The sequence below is a fragment of the Propithecus coquereli genome, unplaced genomic scaffold (assembly GCF_000956105.1).
Source record: "Propithecus coquereli isolate 6110/MARCELLA unplaced genomic scaffold, Pcoq_1.0 Scaffold11, whole genome shotgun sequence".
Taxonomy (NCBI): domain Eukaryota; kingdom Metazoa; phylum Chordata; class Mammalia; order Primates; family Indriidae; genus Propithecus; species Propithecus coquereli.
In genome coordinates, this window is record NW_012134969.1 from 9,674,510 (window position 1) to 9,697,738 (window position 23,229).

General features: G+C 45.1%; 1 protein-coding gene across 1 annotated transcript in view; it reads right to left on the minus strand.

The window, feature by feature from the left end:
* Positions 1-4,373: 4,373 nt before the first annotated feature.
* Positions 4,374-23,229, minus strand: part of FAM124A (family with sequence similarity 124A) — a 48,941-nt gene continuing 30,085 nt past the window's right edge. Inside the window, exon 4 of the mRNA XM_012648766.1 lies at positions 4,374-5,165. Within this exon, the coding sequence (XP_012504220.1) occupies positions 4,374-5,165 (792 nt within the window). The remainder of the gene's footprint in view (positions 5,166-23,229) is intronic.

A 23,229-nucleotide genomic window follows, 5' to 3' on the forward strand; every position in this document is an offset into this window, starting at 1 on the left:
AAAAAAAAAAAAAAAAAAAAAAAAAGAAAGGCTCCAATCCAAACTGCTCTAGGTTTAGTTCTAGGTTAACTGGGCAAAGCTGACCTAAGGAAGCAAAAGTGGCTTCTTTCAGATGCTCAGCTATTAAGATCAATACGTCAAATGTTTCCAATAGGTGGGACCACACCCAACCGGAATGGGCAGTCCCGGCTGCCAGGCAGTTCCAGTTTTCCATGCCCACCTGCCCCAGACAACTGGAGGTGAGACCACATCACAGACTGCTCAGGGAGGGTGTCACAGGGACGTGGGAGGGGCCTTTTCTCCTTCACCAAATGTGACTTCTGTCTGAAATGAATACATCACTCCTAATAGTGGGCACATCACTAGACAACCGTTATCACCACCTCTAAGACAGTGTTAAAAAGACCCAGGCATGCCGACATCACCATTCATGTTTGCCTCCGTTATTCATTCAGAGAAACTGTATCATTTAAAGCTGTTTTGCAAATAGACTTCAATGCCCAAGATTAGAAAAAAACCTTCAGTAAAAGTTGAAAGAATGTACTTATATATTATCTTTAAATTCAGGTTCTTGACCTCTTGGTGAATCCATTTGTTATGATAATTAAGTGAGGAAAAGTGTTTCCCTTGAGAATCTACTTTATGCATGCTATTTTCTCACGCCTCTGTAGTATCTGATAATTGTATTTCCAGAGAATTGAATAGAAGTGGAACGCTACAAATGATGAGGTGGCATTTATGTCCAGACTGGGCACTGGGGCATGTGGCCTGGGCAGGGCAGGAGAAGGTATTCAGCTATTCCTGCTGCCCTCCTGAAATTCGGACCCGGGGATTGCGCTGCCGGACCTGCTTATTGATACTGTCCTGAGGGTATGGAGAGGGAGAAGCTTTCCACAGTTGGTTTTATTTGCCCCTAAAAATCTCTTGCAGGAATTCTGAGTCTATTTAGGTGCCTCTTAGCCGATGGATTGGAGAATTCATTCGCTATAGAAAGTAGGAAGATACCTGCATTGCTCCCCATTTACTTGGGGCTGAAGACACGAGCCAGGAGCTTAAGCGCGTCCCAACACAAGTAAAGATCTGGTCTTACCTGGGTGAGACGGTGCAGTTCAACGCTCTCTGCTGTGACTGTCCCTCTGCCTTTGGGGACAGGGGCTCAAGGAGCAGCCAATACAAAAATCCAATTTGTTTGAACACACCCCCAACTGTAACAAAGGTCCCTGCAGTTGGCTCACCCTGTGCCCCCACCAGTCCCTCTCATGCTCATTTTAACCAATCGAGGTGACACAAGATGATTTCTGTGGGACTTGATATGACAGTTAGGGACAGACGGGGAAACATTTGCCTTTTAAAGCAGACACTCGGTGGTGTTCAGTGCAGGCCAAGGTGGGCCCGTGAGCAAGAATTTGGGGGGGTTCTTACTTGGAACAGAGGCAAATAAGGGATGGGACGTAACTAGACCAGGGCACTTACTAACACACCCCCTGGACAACTCTAAGGTGAAGCACAAGGCCCAGGACACAAGAGCTTGGGTTTCATTAAGTGACCAAAACTAGGGCTAAAATCTAGACTTCTTAGATCACAGAGCCTAATCTAGGAGAGAAATAATTTACGAGACGACCTTAATAGGTTTGTGATTGAAAAGTTTGTGAGCACCAACAGTGTGCCAGCCTCTGTGACAGGATGATACCTCAGAAGGGTCAGGACCCACTGGGGAGTGTGAGGAGCCCACCTGGATGGGGAGCGTGATGAGGGCAGGTCACTGAGAAAGGGTGGGACCAGGGCCCATCAGAGCTGGGTGCTACAGCAATCCCGAGGGGCCACACATACACTGAAATAAGGGCAGTGATTCAGGGTGAAGCCAGAGGGAGCCATCACTTGGCCGTGGGTCCACTCGTTCATGCCTCACTGAATTTTGCTACTGCTGGGCTTGCGCCCTGTGCACTGGAGGCTGCTTCCTCGCCTCTGAATTATTGTCTCCTTCTCCCTAATGTCAGCATCTTGCTTTTCATCATCAGCTATTGATTCCGAGTCACATTTATGGGCAGGAGGTGGCGTGCTGGTGGCTTTCTAGGAATCGGCTCTGCAGAAAGAAGCTCCTTACTGTTCTGGGACCTGTAGTTCTGTAGTCATTGGTTTGACCTGAGGAGCCCACTTTCTTGGCACGACACACCACAGGAGCAGTGGGCTGCAGACTTAGATTTTGTGTTATTGACTGTGGCTGGGATCTTGAGTCAGCCTCAGGCAGCAGTCTCACCCAGGGGCTGGCAAACTATGACCCTTGGGCCAAATCTGGCCCACCAGCTGTTCTTGTAAATAAAGTTTTATTGGAACTCAGCCACTCCCACTCATTTACAGTTACCAACAGCTGCTCTCATGCTGCAACGGCAGAGTAGCTGCAACAGACTACATGACTAGCAAAGCCTAAAATATTCATCTAGCCCTTTCCGGAAAGAGTTTGCTTACTCCTGGTCCAGAATTAGAACAGACTGTATTTTTAATTAGTTAAATTGGAGCAAATATTACAATTTTTTTTTTTTTTGACATGCAGTTTTGCTCTGTTGCTCAGGCTAGAGTGCCATGGTGGCAGCCTAGCCCACTGCAACCTCAAACTCCTGGGCTTGAGAAATCCTCCTGCCTCCTAAATAGCTGAGACTACAGGCACACACTGCCACGCCCAGCTAATTTTTTTTTTCTCTATTTTTTAGTAGAGACGGGATCTCGTTCTTGTTCAGGGTGGTCTCGACCTCCTGACCTCAAGGGATCCTCCCACCTTGGCCTGCCAGAGTGCTGGGATTACAGGCGTGAGCCACCATGCCCGGCCCTGAATATTACAATTCTGAGCCTAGGATGTTTGGGGCAGGATTTAAGGCTCTCGTTACAAGGATGGAAAGACTTGAGGCTTTAGCTTAAGGCTGGTGATTGGTAACGGCTGCCTGGAGGGCCGTGTTGGAAAGGATTCTACGGCTGTGTCTGGGCTGGCATGGGCACCTCTGGAGAGATGAACAGTGTGCCATGATTAATTTAGGCAAAGAGCACGAGACTGGGAATGAGCGAGGCAAACCCATGCTCTTCTTCCCAAAGGTAAACAGTATCTGGGGACGGCTTGACATTGCCCTCCGTGCCAGCACTTGGCACTGCCGAGGCTGGAGTTGCAAACATACCCTTACTGGGGGGAGGGAGGTGAGATGCCATTCACACTGTGACAAAAGTAGACAACAGGAAAAGCCAAGGTCATCAGGCTCCACTCCAACTTTAATTAAAGCTCCCAGTGCAGTCATGTAAGGCTAGCAGAGCACTAGTGTTTGTTCAGGAGAGCTTTTTGTATAAAGTTTTCTGTTTTGGGGAGGGAGGCATTTATTAATCTGTGCAATCAAAATGCCAGCAAAATGGTCACAATTATTTTAAAATGAAAACCATACGATGTATGACCACGCATGTTCACTGCAGAAAGCAGTATTCAATGTGGCTCCTGCCATAGATACCTATATACATACATATCCCTTAGATTGTGGTTTTTAAAGTTGAATAATCTTAAGACATCCTAACCATTATGTCTAGTAGCCTGTAATTCTGTAACTCCAGCAAACGATTCTTCCTCCATGATCCAAATAAATTCAGGTAGTGGAGTGGCCTCCTAGAGCCCCTCATCTGTCCCAGTGAATGTTGACAAGGGCTATGTAAATCTAGTTTTTGGAACTCAAGTTACATTTTAAATACACCAAGAGTCTGTTACTCATGCTAAATCCTTAAAAAGCACATTAGCCACTTTTGTGTAAATCCAGATTTTTCAGATGTTGCATGGTTTCAAAGGGAGGAATTTCCCATAGTCTCATATGTGTTTACAGCTGTTCTATCGATAAGCTGACTTTTTCTACTGTAAGTAGAACTTAACAGTTCTCAGGGTCACCGATGGCTGGCAGTGTAAATACAGATGAGGAATGCAGTAAGGTGTGCTTTAGGTTATTGTGCACTCTCTCTCATAAAGTCACTTAGTATCTCTCCCACTTTCCACATTTTCGCCTTAATTGTTTTTCCTTCACACCATGAAAAATTGCCAAATAGGCTCCGGCTGACTAGGTTTTCTTTTCATTTCAAGTAATTATATGAAACATTTACATTGTATAAGCCCACTAAACCGTATCTCAAATGCTGAATATTTAAAAAATATATTTTACAACTTAAGTTTGTTGAGAATTTATTTGCATAAAAATGCCGGTGTTTTCCCACTGATTCCCTAGAAATACACCACCTCTCAGCTAAGAATGGGTGGTAGGTAAATGTGTTAATGATCCTCATGAAACAGATAATTGGGAACACTGGTGTGTCCGGTCTGCGTTTGTGAGTTTGGAGAAGAAGAGCAGAAAGGGTGTTCAGATGTAAAATTCCTCCATGTCATTGTCCCCAGGACCAGCAGATCCTGGGGGTAGTGGCACGTCTCTGCCAGTCCACTCCCCTTTGGGAGCATCAGAAGGGAGTTGCCGGGAGGAGGCGCTGGGAGATGGGGGAGCAGCGCCAGCTGTCCCCGAGGAGCTGGAAGACCCTTTGCTGGAGAAAGGGAGGGAAGCCCAGGAGGCGTCTGCGGTCACCCCGCTGACAGCAGGCAGTGGTCCGTCTCTGGAATCCTTGTGTGTGGACCAGCGGCTGCTGCATCTGTCGGAGGGGAGGGGTGTTTCCACTGTGCTGCAGAACCTACTGGGGGCAGAATATGCAGAGACCACGGACAGGTCTGAAGAGGACAGCCGCAGGCCTGTGTCCACATCTGTCTCTTGGGCCCCCTCTAGGTCATCTATGGAGAGGAGGGGGCCGTGCCTCCGCTCCGCTGCCCTGTGCTCTGGGGCACCTGTGTTTGCAAACCACCGAGGTTCAGCTGCGGAGGCTGGGGAGGGGCCACCTGTGGGCAAACAAAACAAGGACTTGCTTCTCTGGAAAGACCAGGGAGGGCTAGGGGTGCTACTAGCTTGTCTGGCAAATTCCTGCTGGTGCCCAGGAGGCAGGCCTGTCCAGCCGGGCCCCGGGTGTGGACTGTTGAGCGGGGGCTGGTGGCTGCCGCCAGACGTACGGCTCGCTGCAGTGGCGCACGGTGAAGGAATGGAATGAGGTCTCTTCCCGGAGGAGTGGTGCGCTCTGCCGGGTTTGGGAACCTTCTTGTGCACCCTTTGTGCCTGTCGGGGAGAGGCAGACCACATTAATGCAGGGTGGGGAGTCACTGTTTAACACATCAGAAAACACAGCTTCCAATCATTGGAGGCTTCCAGCAATGTCACGGCAATAAAGCATTACCAGAAATTTCATTCTCCAAACTCTATAGACAGAGGTAGCAGAGCTTTTTTTTTTTTTGAGACAGAGTCTCACTATGTTGCCCAGGCTAGAGTGCCGTGGCGTCATCCTAGCTCACAGCAACCTCAAACTCCTGGGCTCAAGCGATCCTCCTGCCTCAGCCTCCCGAGTATCTGGGACTACAGGCATGCGCCACCATGCCCGGCTAATTTTTTTTCTATGTATTTTTAGTTGTCCAATTAATTTATTTCTATTTTTAGTAGAGACGGGGTCTCGCTCTTGCTCAGGCTGGTATTGAACTCCTGAGCTCAAACAATCCGCCCGCCTCGGCCTCCCAGAGTGCTAGGATTACAGTCGTGAGCCACCGCGCCCGGCCGGTAGCAGAGCTTTGAGGGCCACCAGACAGACATCCCAGTCTGAGGAGTCACCCCCGGGGCTGGGAGGAGAGTCAGGTCCTCATTGCAATTTAGAGTAACACTTCTTAAAGTACACACGTCCACGGCACTCGACAAATTAGCAAAAAGAGTAAGGGCCTGGCTGGGCATGATAATGGAGACAAAAATCACCATGAACTGCAGAAAGACTGCTTGAAGGGTGTACATTTCCCTCCAAGCGGAATATCACCACGTGCCCACCTGGTAGACGCTGTTCGGAAATGTTACTGATGGGAGGATGGAAGCCATCAGGACGGAATATGCACAATTTCAGATCAGATCCACATGGCACTTGGTTCCAGGACACAATCTTAGGGTGGCCCGTGGTTCCAGGCGGTGGACCATCCCTGAGTGAGGGGCTATCAGGAGATTAGCACTTATTTACTCGCTGCTAGGAATTACTGATCCTCTGTATATTTCAGGAACCAAGTACAGGAAAGGCAGCTGCTGCCTACTGACTGCACCTGCGGATGCCCTGCAGGCTGAGATGAGCAGTTTCTCGCTGTCACATCTCACTCTGTCCCCCTGGGCCACACACCAGCCCTCCCAGCCCCAGAGCAGCTCACCAGGAGCCTGTTTCTGTCACACGCGACTGGGGACCTGTCTTCCACTGCACGTTTCCACCTGGGTCTGCTTCTGGTCTGTGGCCGAGCCTACAGGCCAACCTTACAATGCAAAGCTTCAATTAAGTAATGGGTTTGGGGACAGTAGCTGGATATAGCATAGGATCATGATTTATGAATCCTTGAAATAAGAAAATGTTTCTGACTGGGGTTTAGGACAAGGGATATTTCCTGGCAGCCAGCAGGCTATGGCACACTGGCCTTGCCTTAGACAGCAAACACCCCTGCCCCCTGTTATACAGGAACCTGGTTCTCTCACAGTCACATAGGAAGTTTAACTCAATGTGATGTGCGCATATCATGTACCTCTCATGGGTAAAGGAGGGGAAATTACAATGAGAAAGAGTCAGTCTTTGACCACATGAAACTTACATTTCATTGAAAGGTAGGAGACAAAAACAAATAACTGAGACTGGAGAATGTGATGACAGGCAAAATAAAGGGCGCTGAGGGACAGACCATGCCCACCCAGCGGGAAAAGGGGTCTTCAGTGGAGGTGGCCCCACCGGTGAGTCTTTGAGGATGGGCAGCTGTCTCCCAGGGGATGGCCCGGGTGGGGACAGGGTGTGTTGGGGAGAGAGGCTGGGTGTCGGCAGGCAGGCAAAGGGTGTGCAGTTTGGTTTGGTTTGAGCCTAGGCATGAAACGCGGTGATGGAAGGTCAAGTCCCAGGGCCATATTGGTCAAGGAGACCTTGACCACCTGGGTAAGAAACCCACATACTCATTATCCTTCTGATGGGGTCATAGTCTTAATTGCATTTCTTCTCTATGATATTTCTTTCATTGATTTCAAAGATCTTTATTTGCCCAATTCCAGAAGTCTCTTAATCCTATGGACAGTCTAATCGGCTCATTTTTTCACCCAGCAATAACTGAGGGTCTCTTATACAGAGCTTCCCAACCGGTGTGTTTAGGCTTTGGATGGGTTATTAAAGGCATGTGGATACCAATCTCCTTCACATGCAGCCTCTTGTACTACATATTAATACATATTATCATTGTCATTTTCCATGTGTTCTTTGACGTGAAAAAGGTCTAGAGGGCCAGGCGTAGTAAATTTTGATAAGATGTGGTCTTAGCTCCCAAGAATTAACTGTATAACATTCAAGTTTAATAAAGTGAGGCATGATTCAAGCCTGTGTGGGGCATGCTGGGCCCAAAGGAGGGAGTGGCCAACTTCACAGGGGGTGAGGCAGCAGGGGGAAGGGGAGAAAAGACTGCCTTGGGGAGTCATTTTCAGACAAAATCTTGGCTGAAGAGGTTTGCCTGCTGGAGGGCAGTGGGCGTAGTACAGGGAGGGTGTTTGGGCACTGGAGCCGCCTGAACAGAGGCTGGAGGTTTGTACCAGAGCAACACGGAGCCCAGAGACAGCAGAGGAGTCATGTCACAGCGGGTCCTGGTCACATGCACATACAAGGCACCTGCTCTTCAAAACCTGGGAGCTTTATGGCAAGGTGGCTGCACGGTCAGATTTGCAGCAGTGGGTCAAAGAGGACAGAGACTGGATGCAGGAACCCCTGGAGGCAGGAAGAACATTTAGAAGATACCGCAGTGGTCTTTAGAAGAACATTTAGAAGATACTGTAGTGGTCTTTCACTTCTTAGGACTCAGGACAAATGAGCCACATGTCCAGTGGCCTGTGTGCGTTTCTTCTCAATCATGGATTTAGATATTCAGGATTTGCTATGAATTCTCTGTCCCGCATTCTTGACCCTCTCTTCAATCCTCGGCCTCTACATTCTCTGTGTGTGGTTTTTGGTTTTTCTTTTGTCCCAATGACTTGCTGATCCTATTTTCTCCCTTCAGACTTTGCATGACATGTTGAAATTCCCAGTAGCTAAAGGAAAAGAGCAGCAGTTAAGATTTCTGACAGCCTGAGTTAAGGATCCTCAAAGAACACGATGCAAAGCGCTTGTGAGGCAGTAACTGGGCAAGGCGTGGTTCCACGACTCACACTCCACAAGGCCATTCTCATCGTGCAACTTCAGTTTGGAGCAGCTCCACACTTTACGGCTTGGGAGGCCTAGCTGAATACTGGGTAGGACGGTGTAAACAGAGATGGCTCCTCCTGGAGGATGACACACTCACCCTGGCCGGCGGCTGTGTGCTCCACTGTCCCCTGGACTCCCAGCCCAGCCCCGGGACTCCGTACTGTTCTGCCGCTGCCCGGCAAGGCTCTGTGCTCAGCACGTGCTGTGCCGACACAGGGCACGTAACGGGAGCTTCAGCACGGTAAAGAGTCACCCCTTTGGGTGGGGTAAGGCGCGGCCCCAAAAGGCCCAGGTGCGCCTGGGGCTGTCGCAGCTGGCTGGCTGCTGGAGAGACAAACTGATTTTCTCAATCGAGTTCGGCTGAATAAGAGAGAAAGTAAGTCAGGAGGCTCTTTAGAGAGTGAAGTCCTTGGGTATAGAGGCTGCTTCCAGCGGGACAATGTTTATTAATTAAAATCTCTATCTTATTTTTCCCAAAGGCCAATTCCCCTGGGTGCCCTAATGTCATTTTCTTTCTTGATAAGTATGTGCCGCCTTGTAAATTCCATCATATTTGAGAACACGCTCTTGGTGAGAACTTCTGCAGTCTGAATCTGCATGAAAAAGGAAGCCTCTGCGGGTATTGCTTTATGAGCAGCAAAAGGTCAACGTTCCCACGCAAGAAGCTGCTAGGGGACATCTGAATCTTCCCACTGTCAGGGAATAGGGCAGCGTTAAATGTGGCTCAAAAACAGGCACAACAGACAGAGGATGAACACTCTGCGGTTCTGCAGAGATTTTCATGACTGTGCTTGTTTAATAGAAGCCTACCTGTATGCTGTCTTATTTTTACCACATGATGAAGGCAGCAGTCCAGACAAACCCTACATTCTGCCGCTTTGAAGAGAGGTGGCACCTGGTCTTTTTCACTGGAGGGTGCCCATGTGCACAGTGGAGGTGCCTGCTGGGTGGGCGGCATTCTAGGCTGGCACAGCGCCGTCGATAACAGCAGGAATCCCAGGGCAGCAGCAGGAGTGGGGGTGGCGGAGCTTCCACAGCTGGCTCCCGAGTTAGGCCAGTGGCTGATGTGCACACAGGATCCGCCTGCCTGGACAGACCTGGTGGTATTCTCTGGCTCTGCACAGGGGTGGAGGGATCAGCTTCTGAAGTGGGGTCTTGTCTGACTTAAAGACAACTTGCAAATGCCAACAATGGAGCTTTTTTGTGTGCAATTCCATGGGTGGTGGCTCTGTCTGTGGCCTCTCTTGTGTACTTGGCTGCTTGACTAGGAACACTACAGGCTGAGAATGAGACATTGCAGATGTTTCAGGAGTGGTGGATCTTCCACCAGGATCTCTTCCCAGGTGGATCTTTCCAGAGTGAAACAAGAACCTGTGTCCTCCTCTCGTGGAAGGCTCCCCCCGGCTTTCGGTTCTTGGGAACTGCCTTTCTGAGCTGCTCCGAGGGACAGCAGCGATGTACTGTGGAGTTTGCTTCTTTTCTTTCTCTTTGAAGCAGTGCAGACTAGCTGCCTCTCTGGAATCCAGAAGCTCCCTTCTTTCCTATTTAAGGAACTTTCTCTAAAGAACAGAATAGCATCACATAAATTAACCTGCTGAAGGCAACCAACCAGGGACATCTGGTTATGTCCCTGAAGTCACCAAAAAATCGAAATTCAGTAACTGAGCCGTGAGTTTTTCCTTTAAGCATAGGCAGTTTGCAGTTGGGGAAGTGAAGGGGGCCTGGGGTGGACCATGGAACCAAAGCATCTTTTTCAAGAATCTGGGTGTCAAGAGGCGCATTCCCTCCCTGGCATGTGGACGGAATCTTTTCTTCTTCAGTTGCTAATAAAGGTGATCCTGCCCCTCGCCCAGTACCCTGGCAGGGTCTCCCTGCTCGTTCAAGGTCAGAGAGTTCTCCCTCAGCCTTATACCTCCTCTTTCTGAGTAAGGTCATTTCCTCTTGTTCTGTCCTTGGCTGAAAACATGACACGCGACTGGTGTGGCAAAGTCTGCTGTGTAATGAGCCAGTGATGGACCTTTTAACCCAGGGACTAAAAAAAAACTGAGGACCATCTCAAGAAAATTGGGCCATGGGTTCACATTAGAAATCAGATTTTTGCTCTAAATAAAAACACCGTATTTTGCTTCTCCTTTCACTCTCCTCTGGGTGGTTTGCACGTACTCCCTAAGGACACTGCCCACGGGCAAAGCCTGTGTTGCCTTTTTTGAACGGTCAGCAGAGAGGGAGGAAGAGGATTTAGAGGAAAAGGGCAAAGTTCACTCTAAAAGTGGACAAAGCCTGTGCATAATTTGCAAAATCAGTGAGGTTTTTAGGTAGAAGTATGAAAGCTGTCAGAGAGATGAGAGGCTGTCTGGGAGGGTGGTTGAAGCAGATCTTTGCTGCACTATCATCTGTCCATCTTCCTTTACCTCTGCCATTAAGGGAGTATAAGACTTTCCAGAAAATCATCAGTTACAGCAACGTACCAATTCCATTCCTCATAGAATGGCAGGCGGTATAATTCAGGGTAAATCAAAGTGCTTATTCTCCAGAATTGGGCAAATGGCTGCAGCAGGATAATCGTGCCCCCTGCCTGGCTTCCTGCCAAGAGTTGTTCAGCTTCACCCCATGCATGTCTCAGAGATCTTCCTAAAATCCAAACTTGAACACGCCCCTCGGCAAAACCCACTCCTTAGCAAACTCTGCAAGACCCTGCCTACCCCTTCAGCCTTGTGTCTGTGTAGAATCCTAACTTGTGGACTCTGGCCTTTAGAGCTACCATTGTTCCCAAACACCCTGGTGCATCTGTATCTCCATGACTTCTCGTGGTGCTCCCAAAGTGGGTGTGTGCTAGAGAAGCTGCCCGGCTTCTCAGACAAAATTAAAGGTGATGCTGAGGTGTACGGGAGGGTGGTTTAAGCAGATCTTAGGTGGAGCCTTATCTGGCCACCTCCCCTCTTTTGGTGAACAACATGCACTCGTTTCTCTTGGGCATATTCCTAGGAGCGTAAATACTGGGCACAGGGTGAGCACGTTTTTACCTTTAATATAATAGATACTGTCAGTTTTCCAATTGACTATATCGATATATGATTCTGCCACAAATGTGTAAGTATTCCAGTTGTTCCATATCCTCACCAACCTTTGGTATTGTCATTCTTTTTAATTTTGGCCAATTTTGGTGGGTAACAGTACTTCATGATGGTATTAATTTGCATATTTCTCTGAAAACCGATGATACTGAGCATCTTTTTCTGTGCTTACTGGCCATCTGGCCAGCCTCTTTTGAGAAGTGCCTGCTCTTTATACGTATTCTGGACGGGACTCCTCTCTTGGACATACGCGTTGCAAAAATATCATCCAGTCTGGGGACTGCCTTTTTATTCTCTTTTTATGTCTTTTGATGAACAGAAGTTGTTTTTTTTTTTTCTTTTTAAATAAAGTCATTTATCTTTTATTTTTTTCTTTTAAGACTGGTACTTATTGTACTCTGTTTTAAGAACTCTTTGCTGCCCCATGGAGTAGCAATTCTGAACCAGGGGGAGAAGGACAGAGTAGAAAAGAGCTTGGATCCCTGAGGACTGTCGACTACCAAACACAAGAGAGAAATAAGTGTCTAGCTTTATTAGGCCACTGTTATTTAAGTCCCTGTCATTCTCAGTTGAAAGTGAGCTTATAAATCACCTCGACAAATAAGAGACATTTTGCAGAAATGTCCATTTATATATATAGAAGAACTGGGTTAATTGTAAAATCTTCAGTTAGTGCTATCAGGCTTTTAGGAGCTGAGTTGATTGACCTATGAGCCTACAATTATGTGCATTTAAGCAAATATTCATATTTGCATATAATAGGCATGCAATATACTCCTGCTGAATGAATAAAGGAAAAATACATGTGAGATAAAAGTATGCACCTTCTCAAAATCACTTATTGTCAAGGGAATTTTAAGGTGCTTATACATGTGTAAACATATATATAGATATTATAAATCATAAATACCAAAAAATATTATTTGGTTTTAGTAGAAAAAAGTTACAAGGATTCTAATATTTTGGGGAAAACAATAGCAATATCCATTGATAAAAAGAAATTTTTCAAGTCAAGAAATATCTGAAGTGGGAGAGCCCTGAGGGACCAGCTTTGTTTAATACAAGTCGATATCTTAATCCAAAAATCTGAAATCTGAAATGCTCCAAAATATGAAATTATTTTTTGAGCACTGAAACAACACTCAAAGGAAATGCTCAGTGGGGAATTTCAGATTTCAGATTTTTGATGCTCAATCTGTAAGTATAATGCAAATATTTTAAAATCCAAAAAAAATCTGGAATCTGAAACACTTCTGGTCCCAAGCATTTCAGATAAGGGATACACAACCTGTATCAGCAGCAGCTCTTGGGAAAATGTGGCAAGTATCACAGGAGATACTAAATAGAAAAGGATCAAGTACTTAAAAGTGCTAGGAAAAAAACTAGGCTATTGATCGGATATATATTAAAAAGCTATCCATTTAAGGAGGAACAACAGAGAAAATCAAATTGATATTTACGGACTGGGGGCTGAGGCCAACAATCTGATGACAGCATCTGTAAAACTGAAGGAATATCACGACCAGATGCACAGCTTTCTCTTTGTATATGTTCTGCTTCTTCCCCTGAATATTTATTTTTCAGTATGATTTGTGAATTACCCTGCCCATTGCCTGTAAAGCACAGGAGTAGAAGGAACTGATTTTTATATTAACAAAGGATCATCAGAATTTCATTAAGAATCATTGCTTTTAAAAAATTTCAAAAGAGATATATCCCTTGACATTGTCAAGTGACTAAAAGTAGCTGACTGAAATGATTAATAACAACTTAGGTAAAAATTCCTACTCTTTATTTATTTGAACAATAATCAAGATGCTGGATATTTTCGGTTTGAATTATCTAGATAATTTCTTCAATTTTTCATTTTAGCTTTCTGTTGCACTGAGGGTATAATGCTAGCTTGTGGGGTAACTAACATTAGCTAATTACTGTATTCTAGCCCAAAGGGTTATTCATTTAAGTTTAAAAAAATTACACACACATATGTATTTGGGAGCCTGACTGGAATCTTAGAGATTTGGTTTGACCCTCGGTTTCTCTAGCTCAGCATGATCGACGTTTTAGGCTGGACTGTTCTCTGTTGTGGAGAACTGTCCTCCATTGTGAGGATGTTTAGCAACATCTCTGTCCACTAGATATCAGCAGCACCCTCCACACCTCTCCACTGTGACAACCAAAAGTGCCTCCAGACACTGCCAAATGTTCCTGGGCGAAGGAGACGTGCAAAATGCCCCCAAATGGCCACTGCTAACGTTTTGCATTATGGAAATACGATGCCCTTGCACAAACCTGGGGGGCAAAGTTCTCCGGGAATGCCTCCCTGTCATTTTTTAAATTTAATTTTAATTTTTATAAACTGATAAACAGTTTTAGAAACAAAATAGTTCTACAAAGGTTCCACCCTTACTCCAGAGTCTTACTTCTTAGAGCAGTGCTGTCTGTACAACTCTGTGCAAGGACGGAAATGTTCAGTGTCTGCGCTGCCCAATATAGCTGCCGCTAGCCTGTCAGTTCTGCCCAGAGGGGACTTCCTGAGTCTCCTGGCTGGGCGGGTGTTAGAAACCTGGCAGCCAGTCAGAGAGAAGGCTGGGCTGGTGGGATCCCGGTGATCCTGGAAGTGCAACACAGAACTGCACTTCTTCTACCTGGGCTCAGAACAGCGCTCTCACTCTCGGCCTCGCTTGGTGTCCTCAGGTCTAGGGCTGCTGGTCCACCTGTCCAGAGAGTAAGCTTCAGTCTTCTGATGGAAGGAGGAAGAGGTAGCTGATCCAGGGGTTCACTGCTTTGTGTCTGTATGTATGTATTCCAATAAAACTTTATTTAGAAAAATAGGTGGTAGGCCAGATTTGGCCTGTGATCTTTGTTGTCTCCTGTCAACTGCTCTTTATACAAACTTTTAAACCAATTTTCTAGTGTCACCACTCCCTTCCTTAGGCATGACACTGTGCATGCACTCTGCCTGTCTTCCTCTTAGCTGGGTTACTTTTTCCTGCCCTTTCCTCGGAGCCCTGGCAACGCCATGCCTAGAGCATCTAATCTGGGCCATCCAGTGGCTCAGAATGATAAAGACAGTGAGGACAGGAGGAATTATAGTTTGGGACCCTTAAACTTATAGGGAGCAGATGGGATGTGTTCTCCCAAAGCCAAGCTACTGACCGCATGTGCCCCCAACTCTCTCATGAGGAGGTTGGGTGGAAGGAGGTCAGGTTCCGCTGAGCTGGGCCACCCAGGACTCCTTGAAGAGGGAAGTGGCTAGTCCACTGCAGTTGGAGTTGTCTGGACTTCATGTGTGGAATACTTATCACGGTGTTATTGTTTTTTGGCCTAGACTACAATCTAATTCAGGGATAAATGGGCACCCATCAGCACCAGCTGACATAAATAAAAATGGATTATCAAAACACAAAGGCAGCACTATTGCAAGGCTGAGCAAGCCGACCATATCAGAAAAGGATCCACACCTAACCTGAAGCGACACCAATGAGTTAGCTCTACTAAACATCTGCAAAGTCCTCCACTGGACTCGGTGAGGTTAGATCACTGCCCAGACTGCCACTGGTCATCACAGTCCCCTTCTAACTACTCTAAGCTTTGGCCACCCACACCATTGTCACGATCAGTGACTACAAGGATTTGCCGGAAAAGACACTCAGCAGGGTCTGTAAGACTGGGATCGTCATGCAAACATGCCAAGAGGAACAGAAGTGAGCGCAGAATTTATTGTATCAGGTGGGCCAGTGCCCTACAGTCCTGGTCGCACATAAGAATCACCTGGGAATCTTTAAAAAAAAAAAAAACCCATTCCAGAGTAATTGAAACAGAATCTCTGGGGGGTGCCCAGCATCAACTGAAAAGCTCCCCAGGTTCCCCTGGCTAGCTCAGTCGGTAGGGCACGAGACTCTTAATCTCAGGGTCGTGGGTTCCAGCCCCACATTGGGTGTACCTTTATGCCAGGCGCGGTGGCTCACGCCTGTAATCCTAGCACTCTAATAGGCCGAGGCGGGAAGATTGTTTGAGCTCAGGAGTTTGAGACCAGCCTGAGCAAGAGCAAGACCCCATCTCTACTATAAATAGAAAGAAATTAGCCAAACAACTAAAAATAGAAAAAATTAGCTGGGCATGGTGGCGCGTGCCTGTAGTCCCAGTTACCCGGGAGGCTGAGGCAGGAGGATAGCTGGAGTCCAGGAGTTTGAGGTTGCTATGAGCTAGGCTGACGCCACAGCACTCTAGCCTGGGCAACAGAGTGAGACTCTGTCTCAAAAAAAAAAAAAGAAAAGCTCCCTGGGTGATCTGAGTTAATGTGCAGCCAGACCAGGGACCCCTGCTTTAGGCCAACTTTCTGATTTTCCCTTACGCCCAGACAGCTTTGTTTTTCTTGTTCTGGGGCTGATCCCTATTTTTATGGCTACTGAAATGATGATGTTCTGAATAACCATATACTGTGTATTTTTATGATTATATACTCTTCAAAATTTAAAAAACCCTCTTTCTTGCTCTCTGTGAAGTAAACTCTTGCAACCTTCCAGCTCCAAAAATCTGTGATTCTGGAAAGCTGTGAAAAATGAGACCCAGAAAATTATGTCTTGTATAATGTGCACCAGGAAATCTACTGGGAGCGGTAACATCAGTACGTAGGAATATTCTTTTCTGTTTGTCTTGCCCCTTCCACTATGTTAACTCGTTTAGCATTCACTTTTCCCCCCTCTTTTATACAATTATGTTGGCTAAAGTATACTGAACTCGTCCTCTCAATTAACCTCTGTCTGGAAAATGATACGGATAATGGAAATTCCCGGAGAATGAGTTTCCACTGCCACATTCCCATCTCAATAACTTTTTTTACTTTGTTCTTATCTGCGAATCTGTTTTAATAACAAAACTTGCTTTTTAGCCTTGAATCCTCATCAGTCAACCATTTCTATGGCTCATATAATTTTGCTCTTGCAATATTATCCGTTAACTCATTTAAAACAGAGAACTGTTGAATATATTTGTAATGCTTAGGCCAGAAACACAAGGCTGCTTACATCACAAGAGATCAACTCACTGCCCACAGAACAAAGACCCAGGCTGAACAAAAGCTCCATCCAGCCTTCCCCAGCACACATGGACGTCACTGCCATTGTAGACTCTAAAGAGTAAAGACAGACCTAATCTTTTTCATAAAAGATGCCTGACTGGGGGAAAGAGTTGATTATTGAGATTAGCCTTGTAATGACAAAGCCTCTACTTAGCAAACAGAATTTAGGACAGCGCCTTCGAGTTTCCTGGGTTAAGAAGCAGGAACCTGTGAGAACTCACTGTGGCTGTCATCTGCAAAGCAGCAGTCCTGGTTATGTCCTTAGGTGCTCTCCTGGCCAGAGTTCTGTGTGGGCTTTCTTGGGCGGTAAAAAGTAAAAACATTAAATAAAAAAAACTCCTGTCTTTGAAGTGCTTACTATTGAAGACACAGATGCAGAAGCAGAAGGATCTAAAGACAGGACAACTTGACAGATGTTCAGAGAATATGTCAATTAACTAAGCATCTTCACCAAAGACAAGATGGGATGCAAGTGTGTTGTGAAGAATAAGTTATCAGGTTTCAATTTTCAGACATGACAAGTACCTTACATGTAGCCAGTCAGCTGGCCATTTGCCTGAAGAAATACCAGCCACTTTAACTTGTTGGGGACATCATGGCTGGAGGACGAATCTGGGTCTGGGGTCTCTGATTTGGGTCGGACCCAGCCTGGAGTTGCGGAGGACCTTCAAGGGGATGGGCCAGATCCCTATTTCCATGGGATCTGGGAAAGGCCAGAGTGAATAGAACTTTTCCAGGAATACCACGGGTGAGAATGTGCCCCTAGAAAAGCCTCACTGATCCTAAACTTACCCAGTTTAGCAGCTGGGTCCTGGGACCAGCCCCGGCCATATCTGGACTAGTCCTGGCTGGGATTAAACTAATCCTTCATTACTCAGGATGGGGGGTCTACATAATCAGATAAAATTCTAAGATATCAATGTAGGTTTTCTGATCTGCTTTTGTGCACAAAAAATCCAAAAGCTACTTTTAAAAATGAATATTCAATTAAAGTTACCAATTTCAAGACTAATTTTCCCTTAAACTTATTGATGAGTTCAACTCAAAATTCTTATTATTCTGTTAATAAATCTAGCAAATGTTAACAATTATTTTTATTTTGATTTTTTAGAGACAGGATCTTGCTCTGTTGCATACGCTGGAGTGTAGTGGTGCAATCATAGCTCACTGCAGCCTCCAACTCCCGGGCTCAAGAGATCCTCCCGAGCAGTTGGGACTACGGATGCACACCACCATGCCTGGCTAATTTTTTTATTTTTATTTTTGTGGAAACTGGGTCTCACTATGTTGCCCAGGCTGGTCTCAAACTCCTGACCTCAAGTGATCCTTCTGCGTTGGCCTCTCAAAGTGTTGGGATTATAGGTGCGAGCCACCGTGCCTGGCCTAACAATTATTTTTAAATGGTTTTTGTAATTTAATTAATTTCCCTTAACATCTTAAATTGCACTTATACATTTAATGCATTGATTTTCTTTTTAAGTAGTTCAGTGATCTAGTTAATAAACAAAACCTTTAAAGTACTTAACTCTTGTCAGTCTAATCAATTAAACATATAGACATAGTAAATATTAAATTCTCCTAAAAGTTTCAATGTTATAAAATTACTAAAACTTTACTCTCATATCCCTCAACTTAAAAGTACAAATCTAAATCAATTCTAAACTACGTTTTTTTTTTTTTGAGACAAAGTCTCACTCTCTTACCAGGGCTAGAGTGCCGTGGCGTCAGCCTAGCTCACAGCAACCTCAAACTCCTGGGCCCAAGTGATCCTCCTGCCTCAGCCTCCCAGGTAGCTGGGACTACAGGCACGCACCACCATGCCCGGCTAATTTTTTCTATTTTTAGTTGTTTGGCTAATTGCTTTCTATTTTTAGTAGAGATGGGGTCTCGCTGTTTTTCAGGCTGGTCTCGAACTCCTGAGCTCAAGCAATCCTCCCGCCTCGGCCTCCCAGAGTGCTAGGATTACAGGCATGGGCCACCGCGCCCAGCCTAGACTACATTTTAAATTGGAATCACAAGGTTGACCTCTTGTTCTAATAGGTCAGATCCTCTAAAACACAACAAATTCTTAAAATACCAAACGTGTACAAATTGTTTTTGAATCTAACATAAAAATGTTAATATAATTCTAAATTTTTCTGGGATTAAATAAGTGTCCACTAAGGAGATAATTACGTCATTCTAAACAGTTTGGGGTTGCTTTTCTAGCTGACTGAATCACAAGGACAGTGATTTTGACCAGGGGGTATCCCAACAAGGAGGCACAAGTAGGGTCCTTTTAGGGTTGCTGTAACAGGGATTCCAGAACTTGCAAGGCACACTGCCCACCTCCCTGGACTTCAGTCATTACCTAATTCCTCTCTACTGACAGATTTCTGCAACCTCCCTCAGACTGTGGCTAATTTCCATCACTGCTTCATAGGCTCTGCATGTCTCTTCTGTTTCCCTTAAGATATTTACATTCTACTTGGTTGGATTCTACTTCTCTCTTGAGGCTTTGCCACCTCCCGGCTGACAACCAGGTATACTTGGGTTAATGGAAGAGAGAAGCCAGTTGAACCTGGAAGGCCCAGCTATTAGAAGTGTCCCACTCGAATGTGGTGCTAAGGGGGGAACCCCAAACCAGCTGGGCAACTGAAGAGAGAAGCAGGTTTAGGAAAGACAGAGGCTAAAGCTGCTCATAACTCAGCTCTCCAAATCTTTAGACTTCAAGGGATCTTGGAAAGCAATTTCCTTTACTGGCTCTGGGCCCTAGAGCATGGCCCAGCTTCACATGGTACAGCTTCAGCCACCCAGAGGGAGACCACCTTTTCTTTCCCAATGCCAGTTCCCAATACCAACATGACATCCCGTGCACAGCCTGGACACATCGACCACAGCTAGGGAGGTAGGACTGGGTTATTCTGTGTGGATGGGGAAGGGGGCTCTCAACAAAGGGGTACCAGAAAGGGAATACCTTAGTTGGCCACAATATTCAGTGACCAGTGCTGAATGTGAGCAGAAGGGCACCACTTACACCCAGATCACTGCTTGAATGCTTCAGTTGTAGCTGTTTCTCTTAAATAGCTAAATTACACTTCTCATTTATTAATACATTGTTTGAATGTCTTTTGAATCAGAAAGCTTTTTTGAAAAAAATCTTATTTACATGAAAGCTGTGTGGTAAGAAAGCTGTGTGGTAAGAAATCTGTGAAACCCAATTTCTTGGAAATGTATAGGAAACGAACAGAAGGCAATAGCCTAAGGATGTAGGTGTGACTTCGGCCTTGCAGTTCTGGACATTTTCTTTGCTTCTCAATTTCAGAAAGTTACTCTTTTCTTTTGAGGTCCCGGGGAGAAAAATCTATTTGTGATTTCCTACAATAAATATTTCAGATAAGCACTACATTAGGATCAGACTAAGATGACATACATTTTAGAATTTTCAAAATCCTATATACACTTTGCATAATCTATTATGCAAAAGCAGAAGAATACATTTGAAAACACATATGGTCATTTCTTCCAAAGGAGGTTTATCTACATGTTTCCAGAAGTTTTAGGTTTGAATTTCCAGTGAATCTTAGCATGTACGAGGACAATTATTGCTTGGCTCAAGTAACTAAAAATCCTTAGGCTTTGAAGGTTTAATCAACAGAGTTTTGATAAACAGAATTAGCCTCATATTACAAGTTTTACAAAGCAGGTTGAGTACATTTCCCCCAACAGAGCCTCCTAACATGCTATATATATTTTTTATTACATCTATTGTTTATCTGCCTCCCCCGGCTAGAATATAATTTCACAGGGCAGGGACTTATGTCTGTGTTGTTTACAGATGTATTCTGAGCTCACAGAGCCTGGCATAGAACAGGCACTCTATAAGTTGGCTGCAGGAACAGCTGGTTAAATTTAGGCATGATATAAATTCCTCATGACCTAAAGATTACAGGTCTGTGTTGATGCCAACAACTGCCATAAGGATTAACTGCAGTAGCAGCTGCTAAGGCAGGACTTTGCTTATTGCCCAAGCATCAGTATGAGAATAGGAACACAGGCACACAGGAGGCAGTCCCCCTCTTCCTGAGTAGGTGGCCTTGTCTTCCAGAGTGCTAATACTCCAGCTTCTTACCCTTGCCACCTCCACTCTCACTTACAGACATTTTTACAATCGCTATAAACTTGCGGAGTTGTTCTTGGTAAGTCAGCAGTCTACATGGCTCACAATGGGCCTCGTCACCTATAATAGAATCTAGTCGTCAAGTTCTGTCATAAACAAACAACTGCCTCTGTGTCCTCAGAGCTTTACTGAGTCCCTAACTGAACTGGCTTTTGGGTTGGACAGGTGGATTCCTGGTCACTAATGCACATTAAAAGTACAGCTTTAGGTACTTCCTTTAGGAGCAGAGAAACATTTATCTCATATTTTATCTAGCATATGACAGCTTTTGTATATTCTACATAAAAATCTGGTGATATTTATTCCCTGAAAACTATCCCCTGAAAATGGCTAAAAATATGTTGATGTTTCTCCAATGCATAAAATTTTTCAAATATCCAAAAGTATTGAATAGAACAAGGTGTTAACATCCTTATACTCACTACCTAAATAATTATTTTGTCTTATTTCTAAAATCTACATATGTACATACATAATCATTCATCTATATGTTACATATAAGTATGAGAATATGTATATGTAATAGAATCTTTGTATAGTTTTTTTTTTTGCTGAACCAGTTGAAATTAATTTGTGGCACCTTCTAAGAATAATTTATATAAATTCCATGTATGTGACTGAGATGGGCACATGTTCACATATACTAATCAAGCATCTTGAATTCTTATCTCAGGCTTTTTTGTAGTCTTAGGAGAGGCCCCTGATATTGGGAGGCCCTGGGCAGCCACCAAATCCATTTAATGATGGAGCCACTTTTGTGCATTTGAATCCTTACTGGGCCACTATTAGCTCTGTGGCCTGGGGCAAGTGGCTTATGGGCTCTGATGGTGATAGTGGCGATGGTGATAATGATGATAATAATAAGAGCAACAAATTCTTAGTGGTTCTTACTGTGTGCCAGGATTTACCATCCAAAATCCTTTCCCTACATGTTACTCATTTCATCCCACAATCATCATGGCCCTGTACTTGGTTGACTGAGCTACGCTGAAGCTGTACTTCCCAGATTCTCCTTCCCTGCAGGACTGGTTAGGGTTGGCATGTGAGGTGGGAGGTTGCAGCTGGGCCATGGCTGATCTGCTGGCTCACTTTGTTGGCACAAAGGCTACTCCCTGGGCCCGCAGCTCCTCCAGCTCTCACTGGATCTCTGATTTCAGCTTTTTCTGGTCCTGGGCTGGTACATTTTAGGGCCACAGCAAAGGGTGCCAGCTTCTCCGTGGGTTACCATATCACTGAAGTTGAGGCAGTGAGAAACAAACATGTCAGCCTTTTCTCCTGACAGCCCAGCTGATCTGGGGAGGTCTCAGGCCCCGCACCACGTGTAATCTTCTCTGCCATCTCCCCCTAATGATGGGAAGGAACCTGCAATGTGAAGATCTTGGAGGAGATCATTCCAGGGAGAGAGAACAGCCGGTGCAGAGGTCCTGAGGCAGGAATGAGTGTGCTGCATCTGAGGAGCAGACAGCAGGCCAATGTGGAAGCAGCGTAGTGAGCAAGCGAGGAGAGAAGTGAGATAAAGCCAGACAGGTAAGCAGCAACCAGCTGATTAAAGCCTTAGGGCTTGGTAAGATCTGGAAGAGACTGCAATGGCCATGGGAAGTCCTTGGAGAGTCTTCATCTTGAAAGAAACATGATCTGATGTATCTTTTATGATAATGCACACAAACACATGCACACAAATGGTCTAGATCTGCAGTGTGCAAGATGAAGTGTAATAAAACAAAGCTCACATCAATGTTTGCTCTATTCTTTCCATCCACCGTCACCTTCTGCACCTCCTAGTGCAGAAAATCGCGTGCTTCACCTCACAAACAGCAAGTCTTTCTCTGCTTCCTGAAAAAACAAGTCTCACCCTTGTGCACTGCTGGTGGGAATGTAAAATGGTACAGCTTTTAGGGAAAACAGTACGGCAGTTCCTCTCTTCAAAAAATTAACTACAACTACTTGAAGAGGTATCTGTACACCCACGCTCACAGCAGCATTAGTCAAGATAGCCGAAAGGTGGAGGCAACTCAGGCGTCAACTGATGAATGAATGCTAAGCAAAATGGACCGTATTCGTGTAACAGAATATTATACACCCTTAAAATGGAAGGAAGTTCTGACACATGCCACGATATTTGCCCTCCACTTCAAATCCCTTCCGTATCTAATCATTTTTTGTTAATCTTATTGCATGGTATACATCTTTGTTAACCTCCTTAAATCCTTTTCTTTTTAAATGTGAGATCTACTTATAAATACAAAAAAATATAACACAGCCATTATTCCCAATATTTTTTTGACTAGATACTTCTCCTCCCTCTTCCTTCCATATAATACAGAGTAATTAACATGTTCATTTAGGGGAAGGAAGTCCTGGGGCAGGGAGGAAGGGCCTTTTCTCTTCTTTCTGTCTCTGTCCTGTTTTTCACCTGTGTGCTTACACAAATGTTCAATTTGTGAAATCCATTAAGCTGTATATTTATGACATGCACTTTTCTGTATGTGTATAATTTATAGTATTTTTCAATAAAAAGTAAACAAAAACACACAAAGAGTCTACTACGTTTAAAATATGATGTCAGTTTGGTTCTATGGGAAGTG